Genomic DNA, 20,792 nt, shown 5'->3' with positions numbered 1-20,792 from the left:
CCGGTTTCAGCTTAGCCCTAATTTTAAAAGGCACCCTAAGTTGCAGCTTTCTTTATTTTACATAAATACTGTAGGGCATTTCTTAAATAGGGAAGTTTTTGAAAAGTCCTTCTATTCCTAAAATCTTACTACAAATGGGTTTCTGAAAACATTGAAAAGAAAAGCATTTTTATGCTACTCTTTTAAAGCAAATTGAGAAATAAAAACCATCATAACTTTTTTTCAAAGCCTGTTATAAAGGGTTCTGAGTAGGATACTTGTTGGTTAGCTTCTTCTCCTTTAACCAACCACTGCAAGATTAGTTTTTATAAGAGGGAGGGGATTTGGTTAGCCGCTAAACCTGTTTTATGGTGAATCACGCTAAGTCCTTTCTTGGGCTGTGCTGCATGCCACATACACCTCAAAAAAATGTTTTAACTCCAGGAAATGCGGTCTTTATGCTGAGTAATAACCCCTCTGTTTAGCTCATTATTGTCAAAATTGATGGTGCATTAGGGGCAATTAATGCTAAAGACAGTTCTAAAACGGATGCTTCCTCTGACAGCAAGTCCAATGTCAGTGAGTGCTATTACAAGCCTTTCACATCAAACCACTGTAAATGCACTCTGACCAATGTCAAGCATCCCTCAGAAGAGTAAATAGGACCTGCTGGCACACTCTAAGGCTGTAAGTGTGACTATTACTGAAATTACAAAGTCAAGTCACCTATGTGACAGAAGTCAGAGCATGCACACACACACACACACACACACACACACAAAATAGGCACATAAAAAGCTCTAATGTAATAAAAAGGGAAAGAGGAGATTTTGAAATGTTTACCCCATCCCTGTGAAGTAAAAGGACAGCTATGGCCTTGATGGGGGCTTATTTCATTGCACGAATAACAGCTATTAACTATTCTATTTCTGCTATTTTGTACTTCAATAATTTTCCCAACAACCACAGAAACAGTTGGACAAACACCAAATTTGATGTTTGTACAAAATACCAAGCTGTTACAGTAATCAAGACAGAACAGTATTAGTGGTATAAGGATAAAAATACAGGCTCATGAAACCGAAGTGCAAGTTTAGAAATTAACTCTTATATTTATGGTCAACTGATTTTTGACAAGGATGCCAAGTCAGCTTAATAGGAAAAGAAAAGTCCTTTCAACAACTGGTGCCGGGACAACTGGCTATCCACATGCAAAAGAAGGAAGTTAGACCCATACCTCAGGCCATACATAAAAATTAATTCAAAATGGATCAGAAACCTAAATGTGAGAGCTAAAACTTCAAAATTCTTATAAGAAAACAGAAGTAAATCTTCATGACCTTGCATTAAGCAATGTTTCTTAGGTATAACATTTAAAGCACAAGCAGTGAAAGAAAAATAAAGAAATTGGACTTCCTCCAAATTAAAGTTCTTCATGCTTCAAAGGAAACAAGGGAAAAGAGTGCCTACAGGCTGTGAGACAGTATTTGTAAATCATATATCTCATAAGAGACTTGTACCAGAATATAAAAAGAAGTGCTGCAGCATGTAATAGTTCATGTGCACCATGAGATGAAAAATGTTGAAAATCAATGCTAGATAAACAAGACATGCATAAGGAAATATGTACTAAGATGTTCACAGAAGCATTGTTTGTAATAGTGAAAATTTAAATCTCCAACAATAAGAAAATAAATTAATAAAATCTGATTTATTCACAAAATGATTACTTTTATAATTATCCATATTTATGCATATACCTCTACATGTATAAATATGGCTGTCATAAAATTAATATTGAGTGAAAACAAGCAAATTGCAAATGGAACATATAGTGTAATGCAATATATACATTTGGAGAAGATGCAAATCAATACATTATATTGTTTAAAAATACATACTTTAGCCCTGGCTGATTTGGCTCAATGGATAGAGCATCTGCTTGCAGACTGAAAGGCCCCAGGTAAGATTCCAGTCAAGGGCACATGCCTGGGTTGCAAGCTTGATCCTCAGTAGGGGCATGCAGGAGGCAGCTGGTCAATGATTATCTCTCATCACTGATGTTTCTATCTCTCTCCCCCTAACCCTTCCTCTCTGAAATAAATAAAAATATATTTTAAAATAAAATAAATAAATAAAAATATATACTCTACATGTAACAGAAATGAAAAAACTGGGATTGGAACAATAAGCCCCAAATCTGGGAAAAAAGAGAAGAAAAAGTGTTTGAGAAATACAGAGAGCTTGAATTTAATCCATAGGGGTTTTATTTCTTCCCCCAAAATGGAGCAAAAACAGCAAAATGTTAGGGTTTGAAAAAGATGCTTAGCTGGAAGTACATGAGGATTAATTGTATTATTCCCTGCTCCTTTCTGTGTATTTAAAATAGTGCATACTGCTGAAACCGGTTTGGCTCAGTGGTAGAGCGTCGGTCTGCGGACTGAAAGGTCCCAGGTTCGATTCCGGTCAAGAGCATGTACCTTGGTTGCGGGCACATCCCTGGTAGGGGGTGTGCAAGAGGCAGCTGGTTGATGTTTCTCTCTCATCGACGTTTCTAGCTCTCTATCCCTCTCTCCTCCTCTCTGTAAAAAAATCAATAAAATATATTTAAAAAAATAAATAAAATAAAATAAAATAGTGCATACTGAAAAATAAAATTAAGTTCTATGGAAGCACGATGAAGGGGGGCAACATTCGCACCAAACCAGAATGAGTAGTTTAGCACGTGAGCAAGGACAGGGAAGAGTACAAGAAAGGGAGGAAACAGGAGAATTCCAAAGGCATGAGCTATTTGGGGGTCAGAAAGCAGGCAAAAGCAGCTAGAGCTGAGACGATGGGGATGCACCCACACTGAAGTATGTGCATGTGCCTGTTGAAGACCTTCTAAGTCATACTGAAGAGTCTAGACCTCACTCACAGACAACAGGAACCAATGAAATGTTTAAGCAGAAGAATAATGTGATTTTGCCATTCCAGTGGCACTTATGAAAAATTAAATGAAAGGACAGAAATCAATGACGATGTAACTAGTTAGAAACTAACTCATCAGTCTATATATAGAGTATAGGGCTCTACCTGACTAGGAACACTGCAACTGAAGTCATGCAAAGGCCACTCAAAGGTGGAATCAACAGACTTGGTGACTGACCAGAAGTCAAAGTGGAAAGAAAGGAAGAGGTTAAGAATGACTGTGATGTACAGGTATGGCACTTAAACTGCATATGTTATTATCAAGATTGTAAATGTAGAAGAGGTTACAATAAGAAAGGAAAATTGCCTTTTAATGTGTTCAGTTGCAAATAAGGCCCCTTAAGGAAGGATGAGAAACTGGAAAGAATCTAGATTTTAAATGTTAAAAGTACACACTACAATAGTTCCTATCCAAATTTTGTGTTAGTGAATGGACTAAGATCCAGTGCCTCATGCCCGAAAAGGTCAGGCATGAAGTTGAGAAAAGGCAGAGACTAGAGTTCCATAAAAAATCTTCCTTTCTGCCAAACTTTAAATATAAGTGTGTAATCTACCTATGTTAAGTAATGCCCCACTTTTGAAAGGTCAAACTTTCCAGCTGTCTTGTCCTCCATTTAAAAAAAGGTGAGTGTCACAGAAGCCAACCTGAGAAGCTCTCCAAAGACCAAATCTGGGATATGAGCAAAACAATAAATGATAGTAGAGCACCATAATCTACAGAGTAAAATAAATATTCATGAGTCCAAAGTGTTATAAATAAATGAATGAATAATTAAATTGGAGTGGGGTGAGGCATCCTTTTTTTTTTTTTTTTTTTACCATAGAATTCCAATGAATAAATGTAGAAGAAATGAAAGGGGAAAAAATCACCTTTTGGCAAGAATACCTGGTCAGGGCACATGTTGGGGTTATGGGCTCAATCCCCAGTAGAGGGTGTGCAGGAGGCAGTGATCTTGATGACTCTCTCATCATTGATATTTCTCTCTCTTCCTCTCCCTCTCCCTTCCTCTATCATAAATTAATAAATATTTTTTTCTTGAAAGAACCAGAGCTTTTAAGAAATACATTTAAAGAAGAAAAAAGTGAGTAGAAAATGATATTTGCTAGGGAAGAAAGGAGTTGTCACAAACAGAATATATTTAACTATTCAGGAAAGATACAGTACTACTCCAAGTTCCTCTGACCCAACAGAGTGCATGACAATGTAGTTGAGTAGAAGCAGCAAAGAATAGGGGCAGAAACATTGAGGAATTACACTTAAAAGGAGAAGGCAATATCATAAGGACAGTTGCTGGAGCTGCACAGGGCTCAGCCTCTCGACTAGCTCTCTATCTACCAGGTCACACTAACTAACCTGGTCCTGTAAAGGAGATCCACCCAAGTATAGGTTGGATGTCATTGGACAAGTTACTCTACCCCTTTGAACCTCATCCTTGAAATGAAGATGACTCCATCCATCTCTAGTGGTTGTCCTAAAAATAACATAATATACAAAGAAGTATACAGAACTGTACTTCTCATGTCACATGCATTCAATAAAGGATTCATACACATGATCCTAATTCAGAGTAAGAAAAGGCTAACCCATATACCATAGTTTAAGAAAGTAGGAAAATGCATAATTGATTGTAAATGTCTATCCAAAAAGGTTAAAATGAAAGCCACAGTGCCTAAAGGGGTAAACTTAAATTAGCTAAGAAAGCCATTAATGTGAAATACCTCATACCCACAAAGCATCAGATAAATGAAGCATAGCTTTCCATCCCTAAAACCACTTGGATCTTCAAATAGAGTCAGATAAACATCTGAAGCATATTTGTAATAATAAAAGTATAATATGCTAATTAGACCAGTCAACTTTCTGGATGAAGCCAGGTCTGCAAGGGCCAAGGCACGCCACCGCAGCTGCCAGGGCAGAGCTCCTTGCACGAATTTCATGCTTTGGGCCTCTTGTTTCAATATAAAAGATTACCAATTTTGCCCAAGCCAGTTTGTTTAGTGGTTAGAACATTGCACTGTGGACTGAAAGGCCTCAGGTTCAATTCTAGTCAAGGGCATGTACTTCAGTTGCAGGCACAAGCAGGAAGCAACCAATCTATGTGTCTCTCTCACATTGATGTTTCTCTCTCTGTGTCTCTTCCCCTCCCTTCCACTCTCTCTAAAAAAATCAATGGAAAAAATATCCTCGAGTGAAGATTAACAACAAAAAAAGATTACCAATTTTCTGTTGTACTTCACCCAGAGAGCTCACTACAGTGCTATCTATCACTTGATAATTTTCATTGCCTAATTAGCATCAAGTACTGTTCTAATTCTATCAAGGCCCACCACATAAAACATTTTAAGAATACTTATGCCTCAGTGGAGTTATGAGTGATTTTTCTTTTTCTTCCCAATTTTATGTACATTTTTAGTAAGTTAAATGGAAAATGAATTAATTTATAAATAAAACTTGCAAAAAAAGAAAAGAAAACTTGCTATAATCATGTTCTTGGCTAGTTCTAATAGTGTATTTCAAACCTATCCCTCTTTTAATACAGTCACATTAACATGACCTTAAAGTGAAGTTAACATACCAGACAATCAATGCCGTGTGCCTACTCAGTCATTTCTTTGGATATATAAACATGGCAACTGGGATGACAAGAAAAGCACTTACCTCTAAACTATTTGCAATATAACGATTGTCACCTTCAACTTTGATAGAGAAGTCATAATAACCACTGGACAACTTGGCATTCACAAAGTTTAGTTCAAAAATATTCCTGTTAAGAATGACAGCGGGGTTAGCAAGCACTCACATGGGAAAAGTCGTAAATACAACAAATGGGCTGCAAAGAGAGGCAGTCCTTGAGACAGTCCAAGGCTACACATTTTTTTGTTGTTGTTATTGTTAATCCTCACCTAAGGCTATTTTTTCTATTGATTTTTAGAAGAAGGAAGGAGGGAGGGAGGGAGGAAGAGAGAAGGAAAGAAACATCTATGTAAGAGAGACACATCAATTGGTTACATCTTCCACATGCCCTGACAGGACTGGGGATCAAACCTGTAACCCACGTAAGTGCCCTTGATGCACGGGACAACATTCTAACCCCTGACCAGGACTACACCACTTCTTTCCTTTGGATTATAACGTGAGAAAAACTTTAAAAACAACTTAAAAATCAACTCTTTCAAAAAAATCCCACCTCTTTGGGGTACAGCCTTTCACAACGAAATGCCAAACTGGCGAATCTACAATATGATCCCCATTATGTTAAAAAAGAAAAAGAAAAGAGTGAATTATTAACTCTAACTACATAGCAATATCCTCAGTCTTTTACCATTCCACTGATCATCTCTAAAAATGACTTTGCTTTTTTATTTCACATGTAGCCTATATATCTTTATCACTAAGAATTGCATTTTCTAAAACTCAAAGTTTCTGATCTCATTAACTTACTAATTTAACATTTAACAAAGTTTCACATAAAATTGACCTTTAATTTTTAAAAATTTACATAACAATATGTAGCCATTAAATATAAGGCTATAAAAGAATATTTAATCCTACTGGGGAAATGGTCATGACACATTGTTTCAGATAAAGCACAATCTTAATTCAATTTTTAAAATCTATTTATATGCATAGAAAAAAGCCTAAAGAAGAAGATAGCAAAATGTTAATAGCAATTATCTCTAAGTTGTACAATTCTGGGTGACTTATATTTTCTTTTTTGTGCTTTTTCATATTTTTTTCCTATAATAAACATATATTATTCACACATCAGGAAACAAAATATTAAATTTAAAACTGGCCAGTTATATAAGAAAAAACTCAAAGTTCCTGATCTCATTAACTTACTAATTTAACTGATAATCCCTAAAAATAACTTTGCACAGATAGGGTACCTAGGCATGGCAGGCGATCAGGGCTGATAGGAGCCTTCTGGCTGTCAGCCAACTGTCAGGGCCTCCCCTGGCTGCCATTTGGGGCCTTCCTTTGTTCTTTGCTGTCCTCTGGTGTTCAGTGTACATCATAGAGAGCGATGGAACTTCTGGTCTCCTAGTCTAACTCCCGAGGGCACAATTTGCATATTAAGCATACACACACTAGAGGCCTGGTGTATGAAATTCATGCATAGAGTGGGGGTCCTCTCAGCCCGGCCTGCACCCTCTCCAATCCAGAAATGTCTCCTCGGGAATGTCTGACTGTAGTTTTGGTTTCGATCAGGGAATTGCTCCTAACCGGCAGTCAGACATCCCTCTTCCAATCCAGGACTGCTGGCTTCTCACTGCTCACCCGCCTGCCTGATCACCCCTAATTGACACCCTGCGGCCTGGTCGCCCACAACTACCCCCGCCCGCCTCACCGGTCTGGTTGCCACTCACTGCCTCTGCTGACCTGGTTGCCACCAACTGCCCCCCTGCTGGCCTGGTTGCCCCTCACTGCCCCCTCAACCCCCACCGGCCTGGTCACCCCACACTGCCTGCTGTTTGGTTGTTTGGTTGTCCCTCACTAATCCCCCTGCCGGCCTGATTGCCCCACACAGCCTGCTGTTTAGTCATTTGGTTGCCCCTCACCAACCCCCTGCCAGCCTGGTCACTCCATGCAGCTTGCTGTTCAGTCGTTTGCATATTACCCTTTTATTAGTATAGATATAGATGACACAGGATTTTGATACTAGTAGGTCAAATTTACCTAACCAAAGTTCAGGTAAATTTGGTTTTATGATCTTTGTAATAGCAGCATTAATCTGGATTATTTTTGCTGCAAGCTACTTTCCAAAACAAGTTTATTGGTGCACTGATAAAAATATGCTCAGAACTTACCCTACAGGGGTGAAAGAGGTCTTCTGGAGGACAGTGGCTCTGGAAGCAACGGATTTAGCATGTTCTAGTTTAACAGTGGCCTGAGTCAGAGGCTGGGACAGAACATTGGTGACCTGTAACTGGAAACAAATTTAAAAATTATCTGTAGCAACCAAGGTGGAGGGAACACAGAATTTTGTTCTGGGGTGCTTTACCTAAACGGAGTGAGCTCTGCAGAAGAAACACCTTATTTTAAAATATCTTTCTGACCTTTGGTCTACTGTCTATCAGAGATCAAATACAGAAAAATACAATTATATTGGGAATGGGATAGATTATAGAATGTTAGAGATGGGAGAATCTTAAAGATGATCTTGCCCAATGATCTCATTTTTCAAATAAGCAAACTAGAGGCCAGAGAAAGAGAATGACTGACCCCAGAACACAGTTATGTTACCTTCTTTCTGTTCCCTGTTCTATCCACTCTACCAGAATATATATTTTTAAAAATATTAGCAAGAAAAATATTTCAGGAAAGTATTGGCAATGAGAAAATTAAAGAAATACAGATAAAAATAATTATCACTTATTGAAAGTCAACTATTTGTCAGATACAAAACAAGGTCCTTTATCTTCCCATCAATTATCAGAAATAGATAGCTTAATCTCTATTTTAGAGATGAAGAAACTGAGGCCACAAAAGGTTAAGGGACTGCCAAAGGCGGAATTGCCAGTTAAATGATATATAGGACAGAGATTTTCAACCTTTTTCATTTCATGGTGCACTAAACGAATTACTAAAATCTGCAGCACACCAAAAAATATGTATTTTTTCCAATCTGACAAAGGAATTAGTATAATTTTGAATCATTCATACTGGATGACTATTGTAGTATTGGTGGTTGTCACTTTTTTAAATTTGACAATCTAAAGGAAAAGAGGTCAATGCTCCTAACTAAATAGTCAGATAGCTCGTGTTTTAAAAATTTTTCTGCACACCAGATGAAAATTGCTGATTTAGGTCTCAAACCCAAGCCCAGTTTGCAACTTTTTCTACTTTGCTCTCTTACCACTTCCTGTCTCCTGGTGAACTATGTTAATTAGGTTACTTCTCATTCTAAGTAGGTTGTAAGTAGGGGCAGGAGGGACAATTTTGAAGTACAGAGCACTTCCTCAGGAGAATATTTGCAGGAGCCACCAAAGTAGAACTGATGGGACAGACAAAACTGTCCTATGTGGAACTCCCAAGGTTTAGATATAAAATGCTTCGTTTTTTTATGAAGCTCTAACTCATCAGTGATTTCCAAATAATAGCAACAAAAGGTTGATTTGAGATAAAATCTCTAAGTAAATTCAACAAGGGTGCATTTGCTCTGTTCAGCGAGTTAACACTAATAGAGAAGTCTATGGTAACAGCTGAGTGAGAAGGAGGGCCATACAATGAAGAGACAGAAAGATACACTGTCAACACCAGGAAGGAAGATACCTGATATTTATTTTAACAACTGTAAGTACCAAAAGTATTCAGGAATTTTAAAATAATGTACTTAGAAAGTTTTGGTGTAAAAAAATGTATTTTAGAAACAAGACTTCTCTATACTTCTCTGGAGTTATGAACCCAGAAATGTAATTTTCTTGTACTTCATTTTTTCAGAGCCTTATTATTAAAAGTCCTATAGAAAATAAAAAGGTCTTTTTTTTATAGCACTCTGGGGTTTTCTGACAAGCTCACCCAGTAGTCATGTCCCATTTCCAGGCTAAGGGAAGGAGCCTTGCTCTACATTACTGGGTAAGTGCTCGTGGGTGACAATAGGCTGTGTAGCAGCCTTTAGATTTCTGAAAGCCTTACACTGGAAATGGCAATCAGGGCAGCATGGAGGTCATACCCGCAGGATCGCCTGTTCTTGAGTGTCAGAAGGAGAGCCCTCGGCTACAACCACAACCGGCACGTGGTAGCGATTCTGGGAGAGTGCAGCGGCAGCAGAGGCCACGCTGAAGGCTTCTGAGAGTGAGTCAAAGTTCTTCTTGCTGAAGATCGTATTCATTAGCTGGATGACCTGATCCTGAAAGAAAAGGAAATGCAGCTCGAGATCTTCCTCTGGCAGGAAGGCAGGAGAACCAACTGTCCCTCCCCACTGGCTCAAGTCATTCCTTCTCTGTTGCTAGGTGTTCACCTGGAAGGTCTTTTACCCATTAATCCAAATTGGTAGATGGGGGGAAATTTAATTTAATTTAATTCTTCACTTAAGTTTAAAACTTAGATTTGGTTGTTTATTTTATACATTTTCCAGTAGAAACTGAAATTCATGCATTTATCTGTCAACCATTTATTAAATGCTTACTAGACATATGCAAGGTACCTGCAGATAACTACTGAGATATGAAAGTATATTACAAAATACACAAAAAAAAGTAACCATTTGTTCAATGTCTATACGTGCCAGACACTGTTACAGGTGCTTTATGTGCATTAATTCAAATCTTGACAAAAACCTGAAAAAAAACTAATATTATCAATGTTTTTCAAATAAGGAAACTGAGTCTAAAGGAGGTTAAGTAACTCCTACAAGTTATAAAGAAAAGAAAAAAAAAAAGACCAAAATTCACATGTTGGTCTGTTTGTCCCCAAAGTCCTTCCACAATAAAATTCATTCTTTCCTGATTCCTCTCACCCTCCCAGCTAAGCTACCTCCCCTCACAGCCCACCTCTAAGCGGAACATGGCAGCCTAACAGACAAAATATACATTAGAAAGAAACTAAAATAACTCTCCATTAAGAATGAATGGGCTGCTTAGAGGAGAAAACTGAAAGCAATTTTTTAAAAAAGTAGAACCTAAAATGCAATTTTAAAATTCCGTAGGTTGTTTACTTAGGAGGGAGAATTTTCCATTTCAATCAGTTTTGTTTTTTAAAATCTACCATCTAACAAAAGAGCTCTCTTGTTCCCAACAGTATTATTCATAGTTGACATGAAATAATTTTCTTTAATTGACCAATTACATTTTTCCATCACTAGGCTGTTGACATGTTAAAATGGGTGACTGTTCACCAGATCGATTATGTAAAAAGCAGTGACAGCAAAATTACTCCATCCAAATACCTCATTACTAAAAACTTGGGAATAAAGCAAGAAAAAGTTTAAGTTATATACAAAGAATATCACCAACTTATCTAACATATAGTGCATTAAAAAGTCCTACATGATTTGTATTCTAAGACCCACATTTCAGCACTTTAACTCAAAAACAAAAATTAAAAGACATTATGCTATCTCTAGACCTCCTACACTTAGGATGAAGGAAAAGACAGCATAAGAATGCTAATACATGAATAAATAATTAGATCATGTCCTTTGTAGAAAATATGAAATTAATTCAAACTACCCAGGCAAATAATCATTTACTGTTTACTTGAAAAGACTCAGCACAGAACTCCTAGTGCATAAAATAAAGTTCTAACTTGAAACCCCAATCTCTCCTCCTAAAATTAAAACAGTAGCAGCTTATATTTAAGCCCTTTAGATTAAGGGTGGTAATCTCCCCATAAATAAGGGGTACAAAGAGGGCCCTACTCCAAAAGACTTCCCACACACATCCCAACTAAAGGTTCTTTCAGGTTAACAAGCTCCCCTTGAAAAATAAAAAAAAGATTTACCGTATTTTTCGGACCATAAGATGCACTTTTTCCCCCCCAGAAGTGGGGGGAAAAAGTCCCTGCGTCTTATGGTCCAAATATAGCCTACACATATACTGTAAAAAAAAAGTTTTTTTTACTTGCCCGGCTCTGTGTGCTTGCCCGGCTCTAAAATGGTTCTAAATGCTGCTGTTTACTTTACAGGGTTGATTACATGTGTTTATGACTGTGATGTTGGGTTTTAATGCACATAAAGTATTTTAGGACACTATTTGTTTCAGAATCTTTTTTTCTTCATTTCCCTTCTCTAAAAACTGGTGCGTCTTATGGTCCGGTGCGTCTTATGGTCTGAAAAATACGGTAACTCTTGGTGGATGTCTGGTAGACACACAAGCCTCTCAATGAACTATATCAACAAAGATTAGCTAAGACTTAGCCATTGCTAAATGAGGGGGGAGGGAGCACAGGCAATTCTGAAGTACAAGGCACTTCTCAAGAGAGAGAGGATCTGCATGGGCCACCAACATGGAAAGCATTCATGAGACAAGTGGGAGTTACCAGGAAGAAAGGGGAGGTGAAACAAGAGTAATACACTTGGCCTTCTTGTCACTACCTCATACCTTCATACATTTGAAGCAAGTGTAACAAACTGTTTACATGTCTATCCCACTGACAACCAGTTTCTTGAGGACAGACATTACACCTTTCTGTTTCTCATCCTCAGTGCCTAACCCAAGACACTGAGTGACTACATCTAAGGTTATGAACAGCTTTCTCTGAAAAAAGCTATCTGGAGCAGATAAAGTCAACAACCCCTTTGAGATTCACTCCTGAGAATTGTTAGACAGGCACCTCCTTAATGGATGGCTCAGTTCCCACATGGTCCATGAGCTTGTAGGTGGCAGCCACAAATAATGCTGTTGTTTCCAGTCCTTCTTCAAACTGAAGATATACACCTCCCAGTTCATCCAGGCGAGCAACAAGGTCCTGTCACAACAACATGTTGGAAATCAAGTGATAACAGACATGAGAGTGCAAACAGTTTTGAGAAATCTCTCTCTAAATCTGGAGACCACCTCAGTAACTTAGTATTTAAAAAAAAAAAAAAAAAAAAAAAAAGTGTTTAGGTGGAGAGTAAAGTATTTTGTAAGGCATTTGAAGAGAACAGTATCTTCTGCGGCTCTATGAGTATACCTTCCCTAACCCATTGTACTCCCAGGAGTCATGATTCTGAAGGCACCATCTGCTCTAGGCAGAAGGCCAGTAGCATCGTGTCACAGACAGATTCCATGAACATTCATTTGGATACAGCCTACAGGGATGAACATTTCTCTTTCCTATTCAGTGCTCTAAGGATGAAGAGAGACATACTGCTTTCCTGGGCCACATGATGAGGCAGCTAATGTGCCTCTGGAGCACCTAGTGATGACACTGTCAGGCTGCCTGTCATCACTGACCCTGCAGTCCAGGAGCAGCAGGAGGTTCTGGGCACTGGAAAAGCACAGAGTAATAATAAGAGGCACAATGACCTCTTGCTGAGCATCTATTATGTACTAGGTACTTGAGCACCTCACTTGTTCCTACAACCACCATAAAAGGAAACGGAGGCTCAGACATTAAAAAATTTGCCACATAGTAAGTGGCAGAAAAAAATTTAATTTCAGGGTTTTTGGCTCTAAAAACTCTTGGACTATGAAACTATACGTACAAAAGACTGAAAAAGTAATTTTTTGCCTAACTGATGTGGTAACTATACTGGCCCAACAAATACTCCCTAGGACATTGCTGTGATACAAAGAATATAAGTGTGCCAGGAATATGAAAAGAGGTAACTGGCTATAATAAATCATGCATATCTGTTTGCAAGGCTCTTCTAGAGTTTCAAAGACAGAAGCTGAGAAATTCCTTAGCAAAATAAATTCACACCTCAATCTCCTCCACGATGCTCCTCAGGTCAGCCTGCTGGGACAGGTGAGATGCTGTCTGCAGAGCCTGGACTGTTCTGGAAGGTAAAAAGTAGAACCCAAATGAACGGCAAGTCTCCTTTCATCTACTCAGCCCTTCCTGCATTGAGACATCTTCATAAATATCCTACTCTTACTCTTTAGAAGGATAAGACAGCCTCAAACTTTAAGGAGCTTGTTTACAATCTTGTTGGGAAAGATGTGACAAAGACCAGTACATTATAAAAATCATTACAGCTAGAAAGAAGACAATCTGTACAATAGGACCCACAAGAAGTACTGTGGGCACAGAAAAGAGAAGGAGCACAGGTTCACCTCCCTCTGAAAATCTATTTTGTTCCTAATGGCATCACATACAAAATAACAAGATAGATTCTTAGGGAGAACAGGATTCATTGAATTTGATCAAGATCAATTTGGCAGAAGTCAACTGCCTGTTAATTTTCTACTTTTCTTACTCCAAGACCAAAGAAATATTGTAAACTCTACATATGTAGCTTGCTGGGTAGAATTTGAACAACTTTTCTGAAACCAATATAAGACAACTGTTCAGTAAACATATGTTGAGTAGCTTACTTATACATCTTTTCATAAGTACATATAAATGTACTTCATTTTTTAAGTAAGATTTTTTTTTTTTTTACTAAATTTGAAAGAGAGAAAGAAACATCAATTTGAGAACAAAACATCGATCAGCTGCCTCCTTGCACACCCCCTACAAGGGATTAGAACCAAACCTACAACTCGGGCATGTGCCCTGACTAGAATAGAATCAGCAACACTTTGATTGATTGACAACGCCCAACCAACTGAGCTACAACAGTCAGGACAAATATGCTTCATTCTTATTAGCTCTAACATGGTATTTCACTGCTTAGATGCACTGTAATTATGTCTAATGATATAGTTAATGTCCAATTACCTAATGTCCAATTGATAAACATTAAGTGTTTTAGTAGGTCATACAATGCCATAATGATAACCCTTACTCATATAGATTTTTTTTAAATCACTGAAGTTCACATAGCCATTTGAAAGTGAACAATTCAGTGGCATTTAGTATATTTCACAATGTTATACAATCTCACCACTTCTATCTAGCTCCAAAATATGTCCATTAATGACAATTAAAACCTTGTGCCTATTAAGCATTATCTCTCTCTCTCTCTCTCTCTCTCTCTCTCTCACACACACACACACACACACACACACACACACACACACACTCCACTCCCACAACCACCAAGCTGCGTCTGTCTCTATAGATTTACCTGTTCTGGATATTTCATATTAGTAAGTCATATAATATATGATCTTTCATGTCTGGCTTCTTTCACTTAGCATGTTTTTAAGGCTCATCCATGTTGGAGCATGTGTTAGTATTTCATTCTCTCTTTTTTTTTTTTTAATGGCTAATTCATATATTTTAATGCACTTACGAGTATATTTCTAGAAGATAAACTTTTTAAATTAAATTGGGGTGACACTGGTTAATATAATCTTTTTAAGGTAGAATGTGGTAGGTAAGTGCACATCAGATTTTTTATTAGATTCTTCTTTTATTACAGATAACTTGGAAAATATAAATGGTGCTTTCTGAGTTGAATGGAAAAAAGCTGAGGACCCTTGGTGGTTAAGCAAATTGCTGTTCAACCTGGGACTGGCTTCCTAATTCCCAAGAGAGGACTGGGCCTTTGTGTAAAAGCACCATTTATTAAGTCAATGTGTTGGGGCATGTACAGTGAGAATTTGTCTGTTTTCATCAAGATCACAATTAAGATTCCCTCCATGGAAAACTAATTATATTAAGATGACAAGTTGGAAAACAGAGGAGTCACAATTCATGGAGAGGGAAGCTCCAGATTATTCAACAACTCCTATGGGACAACTGTTGCTATAAAGCATTTGAAAAAATAAAACCTGATTTTCTAACAAGATAAAATCCCACATCTGCCCATGATAAATGCTGAGCCCAGATAAGGCTGCCAAGATACCCTAAAAAGAATTTTTCAATTAAAATATAATTTTTCTCTTCTTTGGAATAAGTATCATACTGGTAACAACCTCAGAAGTTTCTATTGTAGAATGAAATTAATCCACTTAGCATTTCAGAAGTTTTGTCACTGTGTTTAATTACTTATTCCCCAGGAAGCAATTTCTTTCCTTCTGGAGTTCTATATTCAAACACTAAGAAAACAGATCCCGTCTCAGCAGATGAGTCAAAGAAATTGGGTTATGGGAGACCATAATGGCATCTTTTCAGATGGTTCATTGAAACCTACAAATTATTTTCCCCCATTCTAGACAAGTTTATGATCATTCATTTCCTGGAATATGTCCACTTAAACATAGAGGCCCATTTAGAAGAGTCCTAGTTTATATCAGATTTCATTAAACAGGACGAATTAGTAGTAATATTATACAAGGAATCCTTAGTTGGATCTTCACAATAATCCTGTGAGATAGACATTATTTTCTCTGTTTTACATATAAAAACAGAGGTTTGGAGGTGTTCAATAGCCTGCTCCTGGTCAGAGTTATTAAGGGTAAGAGCCTGGATTTGAACACAATTCTGAGTACAAATGTGGGTTCTTCCTACCTATAAGATTTCGATAAGAGAATCGAAACACAAAAGTATAGTTTCAGCCTTTATTAACTCTTTATTGAACACCTACCATATGCCAGGCTCTATCAGCACTGCAAATAAAGAAACTTACAATTTAATACATAACTACAACACAACCGAGGAAGTAATAGCTCACTAAGAGGGCAGTGCTCTTGAAGAAAAGGACTTTCATCTGTTGCATGCCCATGGAGAACCAGGTACTGCACTAGGTTCTTCATAGTATCTCATTTAATCCTGACCTTTGTTCTATGATGTAAGAATTACTGGTCTCATTTTATATATGAATTTCTGATAGGTCAGTAACTTGCCCAAAATTACACAGCAAGAAAACAACAGAGCTAGTGTTCAAACTCAAGCATAACTGACTCCAAAATGGATGTATTTTCTTTGTACTTTTTCCTGTTCTGGGGTTTTAGGAGGGAGATTTTCTTTTTTGCTCAGAGAGAAATAGAAAAATTTTTCTATAGAATGTGGCATCAAAGAGAGACACTGATATCATCCCAGGAGATGGTGGGGATTGAGAAGACATTTCACAAGGAATTATGATATCAAAATAATGTAATCTGAAACCAAAGGACCACAAGGACCAAGCACTGGGCAAAATGTGTACAAATTGTGTACTGTGCCCTGGCCAAGCCTCAGCTCTGGGAAAGGATTAGAAAAGGACCGTTGGTGGTTAAGCAAACTGCTGCTCAAACTGCTGCTCAACCTCCTAAGTTACTGATTTAGAAACATTCTGATTCCTAGCAAAATAATAATAATTTTAATAATAATAATAATAATAATAATAATAAACCACACACACAAATATACTTGGAAAACAAACTATTCTGCAATAGGGAATTTGTGTCACAACCTCTTGCTAAACAGGAGTCCAGGTGTCCTACTCTCTTTTAGGAGTTGCATTAAATGGGGAACACAGAGAAAACAAAAAATATATATACTGTTTTAAATGAAGAGCTTAAGTGTTTTAAAAACCTATATATACTATCACTTTTAAGTTTAGTAAATATCGTAAGTCAGTTACAATATTTAAATTTATAATAAACAGGAAAGCTGCTCAGAGTTCTTTTTCCATCAGGTGCTTCTGTTTCACCTGCCTTTTGGAAACAGAATCATGTATAGAATACTCTCCCCTCTGAGCACCCACTTTCCCACCAGGTGCTGTCTATCACAACTTCAAGGATCCCATAAGCCCTCCTTCAGGGCAGAGCCTCCACTGCCGACAGCTCACTGTGCCCTGGCCAAGCCTCAGCAAGAACAAGAGATGTGATACACCCACGTGGCTCACTGGCCTTGCTCTCCACTCTCCCCATCATCCCTTACACTTGCTTCAGCCTTAAATTTCAAAGGCAACTTTGTCTCTCTGTGGTAGTGTGCTTATGCTCTGACTCAGTACTTGCCTTTTGCCTGAGCAGCTTGGAGAAGACTGTCGAGGTGAGCTGCATGAGGACAGGAACCTTACCTGTCTCAGTGTAGTAGTACACCTAGCAGAGCACCTGACACAACAGTAGATGCCCAGAAAATATTTGCTGAACCAATGGATGGATCCTCTCAGCAAAGTATCCAACACAAATGAAGCCTGAGAAATACTTGAGATGATGACTCACGCCAGCACGGTCTCTTCCTTGCCGAGGCGAGCGGTAAGGGCACTCAGGGCTTCTTGGGAAGCCAAGGGAAGGCCAAAGCCACTTAGGGCGGCAACTGCATGGTAGATCTGGGTAACGGACGAGTCTTCACTCACAGCTGCCAGAAGCAGGTCTTTGGTCTCATTTGAAATAGAGATCTAAGAAAGGATTGGCAGACACAGAGTTTTAGACCAGTGCTGACAATGAGTGGCACATATGCCAAAGATGGCACACAGAGCGCCTGCCAAAGTCACACCACCCACCTGGCACGTGATCAGTCCCCCTTGACTACCAGATGGCAGAATTAAATGTTTGTCCAGAACATCTGGAATGATGTCTAGAATGATGTCTGGTCTAATTAGTATATTACCCTTTTATTATTATAGAAGGTATACACACACACACACACACACACACACGCACACACATATCTGACATGACCCTCCTTCTTTAAAAATAAACTTTACAATTTAAGATAGATAAAAATGTAGGAAGCTGGACTCACCTCACAACCTGAGAGGACCTGGCTGGCCTGGGCAGCGTAGAACAGGGAATCCACATTGCTGGGATCAAGGTTTGATTTAATGAAGGTGCAAGCTTTCTAAAAAGGGGAGAAAGTCAGTAAGTGGTGATATATAAGTGAGTGGGAAAAGCAGGGAGATTTTTTAGATGACAAAATTCAAAGCAATCTATGATGGCTTAAAGTATGAGTTACACAAGATTTCATTTTTAAGTGCTTACTTTCATAGTACACTGTATTACCCCAAATTGCTGACTTCAAAAAAGAAGTGACAGCCGAAACCGGTTTGGCTCAATGGATAGAGCGTCGGCTTGGGGACTGAAAGGTCCCGGGTTCGATTCCGGTCAAGGGCATGTACCTTGGTTGCGGGCATATCCCCAGTAGGGGGTGTGCAAGAGGTGGCTGATCGATGACTCTCTCTCATCGATGTTTCTAACTATCTCTCCCCCTTCCTCTCTGTACAAAATCAGTAAAATATATTAAAAAAAAAAAAAAAAGGAGTGACAAACTCTATTCCTTGTGAATCCTAGAAAGGACAGAAAGAAACCTCTTCCATCAATCACCTGCTCTGGTTATGACTTATGCTGGGTGTTTATGATGCTCCTCCTTTTATTAAACATAAGGACTCTGTGATGGATAGTATCATCCCCTTTAACAGAAAAAGAAACTGAGGCCTGGAATTGGTAAGTAATCTGATGAAGGAGAAAGAGCTAATAAGTGGACAAAACCGGTTTGGCTCAGCGGATAGAGCGTCGGCCTGTGGACTGAAAGGTCCCAGGTTCGACTCCGGTCAAGGGCATGTACCTTGGTTGCAGGCACATCCCCAGTAGGGGATGTGCAAGAGGTAGCTGATCAATGATTCTCTCTCATCGATGTTTCTAACTCTCTATACCTCTCTCTTCCTCCCTGTAAAAAATCAATAAAATATATTTTAAAAAAGGAAAGAAAGAAAGAGCTAATAAATGGCAGAGTGGATCCTTTGATTCCAACTGTACTGGAATCTCTACTTAGATGTTTACAAAGCTAAGTCAAGTTGAACATACCTAAAATGAGCTTAAAACTTTCTATTTCTTCACCAGCTCATGTATGGGCATCACTATGCACCCAATTACCTAGAGCAGAAACCTGAAACTCATTCTTGGACTTTTCCCTTACCTCCCAGTCTATGGAGTCTATCTCCTCTTTGTTTCCCAAACCCAATCCCCACCCTCTGGTTCTAGCATTGCCTTAATTTCAGGCTCTTGCCATTTCTCACCTAGATGGTTACAATCGTCTCCTAACTGGTCTCAAGCCATGCAATCTACTCTGCAAGCTGCTTCTATGCGATCTTTACAAAATACAAATGTCATCATCTTACTTTGCTACTAAAACCCTTGTGTGGTTCCTTATGATTAGCCTCAAAACAAGACAGAAAGTTTCTGACCCAGCATAAACAAGACAGAAAGTTGACTGACCCTTACTTCATCACATCCCTACCTCCAACTCTAAAATTTTACCCGACAGCCTACTGCAGCAACCCAGATATACTATGCTCTCGCCATTTATGTTTTTGACCCTGCTAGTTCCCCTACCAGGAGTACCTATTTCTTGTCCTTCTTGTCTGCCAAACCTGGTCTTATCTTTATCTCTGCTCAGAAGTAACCTCTTTCTGTGATTCCAGAAAGCCTTCACTGACACTCAACCCAGAACAGGCCAGCTGTCTTCCTCCCTAAGTGCTCATCAAAGCACTTACCATACTGTACCAACCTCCCCCAGTGACTGGTAACCTGAGATCAGAAACCTGATGAATTCCCATCGCAGTGCTGGGCACAGAGTAGGCACATAATAAAGCCCATGCTATTTCTACATAGCAAACTCCAAAAAATATTATTTAATAGTTATATTGTTAAATATTTTGGTTAAGGTAACAAAATTCAGCTATTCAAAATTAAATGGTAATAAAAAGTTAAAAGTAGGTGCACTGGGGAATAGGACAGGGAATAAGACAAGGTGAGGCATGCAATGGATTATTGTTTTTCATTAATAGCTGTTCTGCATTATCTGATATTTTACTGTGCGCATATGTTACTTCAACCAAAAAGCTTTTTAAAAAGGCTTTATGAATAAGCTTTAAATAAAAGTATCAAAACAAATGGGTTTCAACCAGAAGGTTGAAATAAACCAAAGAGAGAAAGGAAAGAAAGAAAATATTCACACTGCACAAATCAGGGATCTGAAAGAGAAAATCTATTAGAGACCTTTTGATAGAATTGTTGAGAAAGCTTAAGACTTGTGCTTTGCTGCCATCTGGTGCTTAACAGTGGAATGACAGCACTGAAACTCCAAACAATGATTATGGTCACTGGTATCACTTTTCAAGCTCCTAAAATGTGTCAAGCACTGTTCGAAGAGCTTTATGTGCATATCTAATGTATAGGTCCTCTTATCTTAAGTTTACAAAAAAAAACAAAAACAAAAAAACCCCCACAAAAACCCGATTCTTAAAGAAGGATCTAGAATTCTAACTAACCCAGGCAGCCTGGCTCCAGAATTTGAACTATACAATTTCTACCTCTCAAGAGACCACTAAAAATGATCTGTTCTGAAGTAAAACCAACATCATGTCTACTCTAATTCATTGCACAGACAAATCAAGGTAAACAGTCCCAGCAGTCAGTGGCCTCAAAACACACGATTTTGA

The 20,792-nt window shown here is 38.3% G+C and overlaps 1 protein-coding gene across 2 annotated transcripts in view; it reads right to left on the bottom strand.

Moving 5' to 3' along the window:
* Positions 1–20,792, bottom strand: part of RPN2 (ribophorin II) — a 48,824-nt gene that overhangs the window by 19,440 nt on the left and 8,592 nt on the right. For both annotated transcript variants that reach the window (XM_084888648.1, XM_084888647.1), the window contains exons 3-9: positions 18,098–18,193; positions 17,575–17,750; positions 13,301–13,376; positions 12,227–12,361; positions 9,627–9,803; positions 7,762–7,880; positions 5,609–5,714 (exon numbers count right to left, since the gene is read on the bottom strand). In XM_084888648.1, coding sequence (XP_084744774.1) covers positions 5,609–5,714; positions 7,762–7,880; positions 9,627–9,803; positions 12,227–12,361; positions 13,301–13,376; positions 17,575–17,750; positions 18,098–18,193 — 885 coding nt within the window. The remainder of the gene's footprint in view (positions 1–5,608; positions 5,715–7,761; positions 7,881–9,626; positions 9,804–12,226; positions 12,362–13,300; positions 13,377–17,574; positions 17,751–18,097; positions 18,194–20,792) is intronic.

The sequence above is a fragment of the Pipistrellus hanaki genome (genome assembly GCF_964339955.1).
Source record: "Pipistrellus hanaki genome assembly, chromosome: 6".
NCBI lineage: Eukaryota > Metazoa > Chordata > Mammalia > Chiroptera > Vespertilionidae > Pipistrellus > Pipistrellus hanaki.
This window is presented reverse-complemented; position numbering and strand designations above follow the sequence as displayed.